General features: G+C 50.4%; 1 protein-coding gene across 1 annotated transcript; it reads left to right on the forward strand.

Moving 5' to 3' along the window:
* Nucleotides 1-1,147: 1,147 nt before the first annotated feature.
* LOC119336191 (sinapine esterase-like) lies at nt 1,148-2,659 on the forward strand. Its single transcript, XM_037608203.1, has 4 exons — nt 1,148-1,409; nt 1,495-1,707; nt 1,789-1,937; nt 2,014-2,659. Exons 1-4 carry the CDS (start codon nt 1,169-1,171, stop codon nt 2,530-2,532), a joined length of 1,122 nt encoding a protein of 373 aa, XP_037464100.1. The 5' UTR covers nt 1,148-1,168; the 3' UTR covers nt 2,533-2,659.
* Nucleotides 2,660-9,335: the final 6,676 nt, after the last annotated feature.

Raw genomic sequence — 9,335 nt, forward strand, 5'->3', positions numbered from 1 at the left:
GTTCAGGGGCTGGGGGTTTTGTTTTTTTTTTTTTGAAAGGGGGGAGGGTTGGGGGTTTTGGGGGTTTTGTAGGGTTAATTTAGGGGTTTCATATATTGTGTTAGCTAGCTAATAGAGAGAAGTGTCCTCTTTTATCTCCGTGCTTGGTCGACGCTACGTACTATATGTATAGAGAGGACTCGACATGCTAGAAATAGAAAATGCCCTGCTTTTGTATGGCGTGTCAATTTAAAACTGCTCTTGGTAATTGTTACCATCTTATGGGTTTTGTTAAATAAAGCATCAACCAATCGGATGAGAAGGAAGAAGTGACATGATGAGCATGAAGGTGACTGTTGCCACATGGCAAAGACAGGTCAAAGCCACACCATGTAAGCAATGAAACCGCGTCAGCTGGATTGAGGGATGAACTTTGGTTAGTTTGAAAAGTTGAAGGTGTGCAAGTTATCTTGTTTTAGAGTTGAAGGACGAAAACCGCACTGTGATTAATTGAGGGACTAAAAATATACTTTTTAATCATTAGCACTGCAATCTTTTCTTGCAGTTGGTTCAGAATTAAAGTTTCCATGTTTGGAAATCTGACACATGTAGGCAAGTAACCACTCAACAAATGATTCACGAAGTAATTCGGTTATTATCTTAAACCTTTAAATATGGACTTTCCCTTTCTACCTAAATTCAAATAATCTTTATGTTTTCCTCACGTAAATACAGTTCTGTAAGTTTTCCTTGCGTAAATACGCGAGGAAAACTTAAAGATTACATTTGAGCACAGACGCACGCATAGGCGAACTGTATTTACGCGAGGAAAACTTAAAGATTACATTTGAGCACACACGCACGCATACGCGCGGGCACACACCGACATAGATCACTGGTGCACGTGGTACAAATTCATGCAGTGATCCTGTGATTATCTGACCGAGTTGCAGCCACTTGGTTTGTGTTTATCCAAAACAAACTAATTAAATCACAAGAGCTCCCATCTCGATGAACATAAGATTGGATCTGGATCTCGCAAATAGAAATTGCCCCACTTGTGTCTAGCTAGCGTTAATTTTAAATTCTTCGTTACTTGCCCGATGTGTCTCCAGTACAAATACAGTACAAACCACGCACCTCCACAGTTAACACTCTCACTCCAAGTCACACCACTGCTTCGACCGAGATGATGGCGCCACTAGGTTCACGCCTCTTGCTCGTGGCGCTGGCGCTTCTCCCTTTCTTCTCCGCCGCCGCCGAGCCGCGTTACACCGCCGTGTTCAGCTTTGGCGACTCGCTTGCCGACACCGGGAACGAGTTTGCGCTTACAGGCGGGGCCACCGGCAACACTCCCCCGTACGGCGAGACCTTCTTCGGCGCCCCCACCGGCCGTGCCTCCGACGGTCGCCTCGTCCTCGACTTCGTAGGTACATAATGGGATGACCACGGTTATATGTATAGCTCGTCTCGTTGATTAGTTACCAGTTTTAGTTCTCAATATCTGATTCTCAGTTGAGGCGCTGGGGTTGCCGCACCCGAGGCCGTATTTCGCCGGCGAGACCATGGCGGATTTCCAGCAGGGCGTGAACTTTGCTTACGGCAGATCGACGGCGCTTGGGCCGGAGTTCTTCGAGAGCAAAGGGTTTACGCTGTTCATGCCCGTCTCGCTCGCAAACCAGACGGAGTGGTTCAGGAATGTTCTACAGCTAGCCGGCGCAGTAGAAGGTAAATAAGTCTACACGCACAGAGCTACTGGTGGTGTAGAGGAAGTAGCAAGTCAATTAACTGGCCGGTCTGAGATAACAGAGCAGAGGAAGCTGATGGCGACGTCGCTGGTGATGATGGGAGAGATGGGAATCCACGACTACCTCATCTTCATCACCGGAAAGCTCGCCGAGGCCGAGATCCGGACCTTCGTGCCCCACATCGTCGGCGCCATCCGTTCAGTCATCACTGTAAGTAAATAAAACTATGTTCTTGTTTCCAACAAATATGAAGAAAGTGGAGTAACATGACATGGGACACATGCAGGAGGTGATCGATGCCGGAGCGAAAACGGTGGTGGTCCGGGGGATGATACCGCTGGGCTGCCAGCCGCTGTTGCTGGCCCTCTTTGAGGGCACCGGCGCCGACTACAGCCGGCCAACCGGCTGCCTGACGCGGCTCAACGACCTCACCCGGATGCACAACCACGCGCTGATGCGCATGGTCCTGGACCTCCGGCGCGCCTACCGCGGCACCGGCACGGCCATCCTCTACGCGGACCAGTTCGACCCCGTCACCGCCCTCGTCTCCACGCCCGGCAAGTACGGGTTCGGGGACAAGCCCCTGGCGGCGTGCTGCGGAGGGAGCGGCACCTACAACTTCGACCCCACCTTCGCCACCCTCTGCGGCATGCCCGGGGCGAACAAGTGCGCCGACCCGTCCAAGTACGTCTCGTGGGACGGGATACACTTGACCGACGCCGCCAACCGGCATGTCGCCGGAAATGTGCTCAGGTCCACCGTATTGCGGCAAACGCCATATATGGCACACCTCTCCTCCAGCTAGCTATGTTGGCACTGCCCCTGTCAGTGCTCCTGCGCGGCCTAGTATTGTGTATCTTGTACGCATTTCCCTTCGAAATGAACGTAGCGCGCTTCGATGCGTCCGGTGCTACATACTCAGTTTGAGAATATCTCTGAGGAAGTCCAAATTATTCTTTTCAAACTGGCCAGGTACAAGTCGAGTGAAAAACTGAAAACATATATTGGGTCACTCGGTTTTGCTGGCGTCAATCTTTTTATTTTAGCAACCGGCGGGAGCCTTGTCTTTTCATTAGGGCAGTGCCCTGCGCCGGTGCGCCCTGCCTCCCAACCGTCAGATCGAGCCGTCCTGCATCGTCTTCTACCTTATGCGTCGTCTTTTCCCTCGATAACAAGCGCGATCGGGATGAGCCACAGCAAGCGCCGCGGGCCAGCCCACACACAGCTGTGGGCCTCTACCCGCCGTCGTCCCCGTCGCCATTCGCCATTCGCCGCTCGACCTAACCGTCGCCATTGCCGCTCGCCGGTAGGAGCGTAGGTGCCCCATGGCCCATCCCCTCTTATGCAGCAAAAAAATGGATCCAACAAAAAAAATCGACCCTGCCGGTCCGTGGAGTTCGTCGCCGTTGCAGCTCCGCGGGGAAGCCACCGCGGTAGCCAGTTGCATCAATGGTGAGATGCCGATTCAAGCTTTTTGTCGCGGCCTCTGGTTGAAGCTTTTAAGAAGCTTTTCAATTTATGGTTGAAGCTTTCCAATTCGATGGTTGTAGCTTTTCCAATTCTACCAGCTTCACCGCGGGCGTTGGAGCCGGCCAGGGTTGGAGCTACAACCAGCAACTTTTGTTGCTACAACCGACCACACCAGATGCTGGAACCGGCCGTCTTTTTTGCTACAACCGATGGGAGCAACGACGGTGACAACTATTTTTGCTGGAATGGGCATCTCGATTTGCTGAAACCAGTGATTAAAATTGCTACATCAGTGATGAGTGGGGGCGCGACGGCGAGCTGCGACCAAAGGAAAAAGCTATAGCAGTATTCTAGGAAAGCTACAACGGTGATGCACGAGAGCTGCAACCCTAGTTTGATTTGCTACTACGGGCGACCAATTTTGCTGCATCGGTGACGGCGGGACGACATGGCCGCCGACATGGTGTGCCACGACCAGGCAAGGGGAGCTGCAACCATGGCTTGACACCAGGCATATCCATGGCGTCTTCCAACTCAAGCTCACCGGGGCGGCGGGGACTTGCAGCCGGGGGGCAGTGGAGAAGTGGGCAAGGGCGCTGAAGTTGAAGGTAGTGACCTGCACGGGATTTGGGGCTAGTCAGCGTTGGGATCCGAAGGAGGAAGATGAGGAGTGTGGAAACCAGTGCGCTAGGCTGAGATAGAAGGAGCGGATCGGGAGGAAGAAGGAAGAGGGAGAAAATAAGATGGGCCAGGGTGATGCGCGAGGCGGTCGATGGGGATTCATCACGTGGCTCGCGAGCGACCGACGGAATCGTTCAGCCGGCGCACCGCGCCCAAACGTTTTCCTTTTCATTATGATGAAGAGGAAAATATGTACAGAGTGACATGTTTAGGGGACATGCCTGGAACCCCAACTCATACCGCACGCGGCTTACTCATAATAACTCTTGGTCCAAATGCTAAATCTCGCTGCGCAATGCCCTCTATGGTTAGGTGGGCCACCTTAATATACGTCATGTGTATGCCTTTGAAGATGGGCCTCGGCGTCAATCTGAAGCGTTAGATAAAATACGAATGATTATATTATGTATTTTGCCTCTAAACATTTTCTTCATGAAAACCAAATCACTTTCTTCTTCCTCCCATTGTCTGTTGCCACCGGCCGGCCGCCTGTTGCCCGCAGCCATCGGCGCTCCCGAGTTAGCCTCGTAACCCGCCCTTCCCTCAACCTCCCCCATCCCCATGTTTGTCGCCACCATCAGCCACTGGTGGAAAAAGGGCCTTTGGTCGCGGTTCGCAACTGCCATTAGTCGCGGTTGCGCAACCGCGACCGAACGGGCGCGACTAAAGGCCCCACCCTTTAGTCGCGGTTGCTTAAGAACCGCGACTAAAGGCCCGTCCACGTGGGCGCCAGGTGGCCGTCGGGGCGGAGGACCTTTAGTCGCGGTTCTTCTGGCCAACCACGACTAAAGGCCGCCGCAGGTTTAGGGTTTTAGCCCCCCCCCCCCTTAAACCTGTTTTCTGTTTAATATGTATTGTTTTATTTTTTTTGTGCTTTATTTTAATTTTGAAAGAGTTTCACATATTCTACGGTACTACATACATGCATATGAATGTACAATTTCAAACAAATTTGAAATTAGAACCAAAAAGAATTCAAGAGGAATATACAATATATATTCAATATCATCGGATGACCATATACAATTTTGAACAAGTTTCCATACATAATTTAATGCATATAAAGTTCTACGTCCTCGTAATGGTGTTCTCCTTTAGGATGGAGGACTTCCCTCCTGAACCATCCAGCTAGTTCCTCTTGAAGTGGTCGGAAGCGAGCTTCTGGACTAAGCATCATCCGGAGGTTATTCCTCTGAGCATTGGTATCACTCGGAACCCGCTCAGAGGTGTATCTCCGGATCATCTCACAGACATAGTATGCACATAGATTGGTCCCCGCTGGCTGAATATCCTCACCATTCTTAGCCTTTGCCCTTTTGAATTCTAACTCTTTTTTGAATTCACCGACCTTTGTATCTATGAACCGTCTCCAAACCCTACGAGGCAAAGAAAATTAAATGAACAAGAGAGTTATTAGTTACTTGATATTAGGAAATGAACGAAATAGGCCGATCGATATAGAGCGCAAATGAATGAAAATAATTACTTCTGCAGCATTCTTCTCATGTCGACCCAAAGCTTTGGATCCTTATTCAGAGAGTCGTGGACGAGACATTCTGAGGTGTCAACTTTAATTACTAGCAGAATCCAGTGGAACCTGCGGACACGATACATGCACAGTACGTCATGCATAACTCATCGATTAGCCGGCCACATACCATGCATGGAGTAAACAAAAGATAATGTGCTCAAGACAGAAACACTCACCCAAAATGGTAAGGAAATAGAATATCACTTTTGAGTTCCTGCTTTGTAAGAAACTGCCACAGGTCTGCCTCCATGTCGGCGGGGTGATGCTCCAACACATATCCATTAACGATGTGTGGGTCAATGAACCCAACATTATGGATGTTCCTTACTCTGCATTCCTTAATCTTCATTCTGCATGTATAATAGCGGACACAACAATATAGTTAGGACATATATATAATGCAGGCAATATGAACGAGATGGGGTAGAAATAAATCACTTACAGAACGTAGCAACTGATGATAGATTTGTCGAGCTCACGCAGATTGAAAAGCTGGAACAATTCACTCAGATGAATTTGTACATAGTAATGTTTGAAGTGATGCTCATATCTAACTTCCGCATAAATATATTCTTTGGCGTTTTTATTTTTTATGTAACCCTTGTACCATTTCAGCAGACCTTTCATTTCTGGAGGTAGATCCTGTTCCTGCGCAGGCTCGACGAGAGGCCCATTCTTCACATATGTAATTACTACCTCCTTCACTGGCGCCTCATCAAGGCCTAACAGTTCACGAAGAGTAATACCTAAGTTGGCCGCTTGTTCTCTGGCACTCGTTACAGTCAATCCATGTGCTGCCGCAGCTGCTATGATATCGGGGTCATCCGGACCGGCGGCTTTCACTATAAGCGGGGCAATCGATTGTTTACTTTGTTCCCCGAGCTGGGCAACTCGTTTCCCGCTTTTTTTACTTTCTAATTCCGTTTTCTCGGCCTCCTCCAAGGCTTTGTTCTCCTGGTTCTCCGCCCGCTCTTTCTTCTCCTTCAACATGAGTGCCTGCCTACGAAGTTCACGTGCATAATCGTCAGGCAGATTCTTCGCGGCTTGGGACGGTGTGCTCAAAAATGACTTAGCCCACTTCTTTTGCTCATCAGAAAATACTGGCTTGGGCTCGGGCTCTCTTTTCTTCTTGCAGTTCGCCTTCCATTTCTCATGATCAGCAGCCGCGGCCGCGGCAGTTTCCTCGGCACTACGTTCCCAAGGCCTTGTGGGGAGAGGCTTCAATGATGGCTCCGGTACCTTTGTGGTCTTAGGTACATAAGGGTCCGGGTTAATAATCCAGGACTGCTTCTGCTTCTTTGCCGGAGGTGGATTGGGGGGCGGCGTCTGATCACTCGCCGGACGAGGACTGGGGGGCGGCGTCTGATCACCCGCCGGACGTTGTGGACTGGGGGGCGTCGGCTGACGTGACGGAGGTGTAGGTGAACCGCCACCACCGTAGGGGGGTGGACTTGTTGTCCTTGGCGCCTCGCCTGGAAACTTGATAAACTTCTTTTGCCATAGAATGAAATGGCGCTTGACATCTCCAAGTCTTTTCTCCCCTTCAGGTGTAGCAATGTCAATCTCCAGGTCCTCAAACCCTTGGACTATGTCCTCCACCGTGACACGAGCATAGCCATCTTGAATGGGGGTGTTGTGGTGGAGTGCTCCAGGTAAACATGGTAAAGCACTGCCGATGGCTACCTTCACGGACATGTTCCCGATAGGATAATACAGATGACATTCTTTCATCTCCTTTATATCGTCCACGGGGTAGCGAGGAGGCTCCGGTGCAGTAATTTCGACCACCAGAGGCTCCGGTGCAGTAATTTCGACCACCAGAGGCTCAGGTGCAGTAATTTCGATCGTCGGTGCATCTGCACCAGCCGGTGGGGCCTCCGTGGAAGCCACACTGCTTCTCCGCTGTTGGCTTCTGAGATCCGTTGGATGATCTTCATGCTGCGCCCGAGCTGCATCTCGTTCGGCTACTAGTACACTCACGGTTTTCTTCATCACATCCATTTCCGATGCCAACCGCGCCACAACATCTGCTTCCCGATCCATCTTTCTCTTCCGGCTTCTGTAACCGTACGGGTCATCGTTCTGGGGGAACCCTATTTTCCACGGAATGTGCCCCATGCCTCGTACACGTCCTCCGTGTTCAGGATTCCCGAGGGCTTTTGTCAGCGCGTCGTTCTCTCTGTTGAACTTGATCTTCCCCTCTTGAGCATCCCTCATTGCGTCAATAAGGGCTTGGGTGGGTTTAATTATTTTGCCCCGGTAAACACAGTCCCCTGTCTCCGGGTTCAGCGTTCCCCCATGCCCGTACCACCAGCTTTTGGCCCTTGGGTCCCATCCCTCCGTACCTGGACGGATTCCTCGCGCCCTCAGCTCGTTCTCCATCTTCTCCCACCTAGGCTCCCAAAGGCGATACCCTCCTGGCCCCATAATATGATTGTACTCCTTCTTAGCCGCATTTTCCTTTTTTTTCGATATTTGAATGAACTGCTCCGATTTCTTTTGCTTCACAAATTCTGGCCAATCATGTTTCAGTTTCTCATATTGTCCTTTGAAATCCGGAGTCTTGTTCTGCTTGACAAAGTCATGGGCTAGATTTTGCTTGAATTTCCGGAATGCGTCGGCCATCTTATGAAGAGCGAACTGTTTGACTAGCCTCCTCCTCTCCTTGTTTTCCTCAATCTTGTTACCCTCCTCATCGAATTTGTTGTATTCCGGAGGTAGAACGAAATGTTCCATAAGCTTTTTGAAGCAATCTTTTTTTGTTCTCTTATCGACGAAAGTGAAACCAGCAATTCGTGCCTTCTTTGGCTTATTCCACTCCTGGACGGTGATCGAGACGTTGTCTCTAACAATGGCTCCGCATTGGTTGACAAACTTGGTGGCGTTCTTGCGGGGCTCCAGCGGCCTGCCGGTTGCACTGTCGACAACCTCGATGGTGCATGTTTCTCCTTGTTTCGTCGTCTTGGTTGCGCCACGCTTTGACGACGTACTCGATTGTTTCGACGATCCGGCCGAGGGCTAAAATAAGAAAGAGAGTCGCGCGCGTTAGTCCACACATATTTATTCAAATCAGTTAGTTTGTATCACCAGAGGCTCAATGTATATATATATACCTCGGCGCCGGAGGTGGTTGCTACTTCCATTTGAAGATCGTCGTTTATCGACGTTTGTTCGGCATCATCTTGCTGATGGCGCCCTTCATCTTCACCGTCAAGGTTCAGATAAGAAGAGATATCATCTTCTTCTTGTCCGGTCGGCACATATAGAATATCGCCGTTTATGATGCCGAACATATGTGCTTCACCGTCCGGATCATAGTTGTCCATAATCGGGTCAGCTCTATCGTCCGCCATTATGTCAGTCCTGAAAACATGTAGTAAAAACAAATTAATTAAGTGAAGAAGGGGGGCGATGGCGGTGGCGGTGGCGAAAGGGCGGTGGCAAAAGGAGGGGGCGAGGAAGGGGTGGGAGAGGGTGTCGCGGTAGAGCGCGAGACGGGGCGGCAGACGACGGCGTCACGGAGAGGGAGGCGAGGACAACACATTTATAACCCTCGCCGTCCCCTCTCGATCCCTAAAAAAACACCGCGCGCATCGCCGCTCCCTCTCCGTATATACGTTTTTTTGTTAATTATCAAATTTTACAGTTTTTTTTGTTAATTATCAAGTTTTAAGTTATTTACCGTTTTTGTTATACTAATTAACTAGTTAAAATTAAAAAGAACAAAAAAAAAATTCTCTCTCTCTCTCTGCTCTCTGCTCTCTCTCTCTGCTCTCTCTCTCTCTCTCTCTCTCTCTCTCTCTCGATCATCGCTCTCTGAGCAGTTGAGGGCGGCGAGGCCGGCGGCCCGAGGATGGATTGGGGGGCGGCGCGGCGTTGAGGGCGGCGGGGCCGGCCGGCGGCGTTCAGGGCAGCGAGGCCGGCCG

This window comes from Triticum dicoccoides, chromosome 7B, assembly GCF_002162155.2.
Source record: "Triticum dicoccoides isolate Atlit2015 ecotype Zavitan chromosome 7B, WEW_v2.0, whole genome shotgun sequence".
NCBI classification, from domain to species: Eukaryota; Viridiplantae; Streptophyta; class Magnoliopsida; order Poales; family Poaceae; genus Triticum; species Triticum dicoccoides.

What these genes read in the sequence shown, in the direction of transcription:
- LOC119336191 (XM_037608203.1), top strand. Translation starts at nt 1,169, where the DNA reads ATGATGGCGCCACTAGGTTCACGCCTCTTGCTCGTGGCGCTGGCGCTT. An exon ending in CCTCGTCCTCGACTTCGTAG is followed by an intron (nt 1,410 to 1,494) that starts GTACATAATGGG and finishes TCTGATTCTCAG; the next exon opens with TTGAGGCGCTGGGGTTGCCG. An exon ending in CCATCCGTTCAGTCATCACT is followed by an intron (nt 1,938 to 2,013) that starts GTAAGTAAATAA and finishes GGACACATGCAG; the next exon opens with GAGGTGATCGATGCCGGAGC.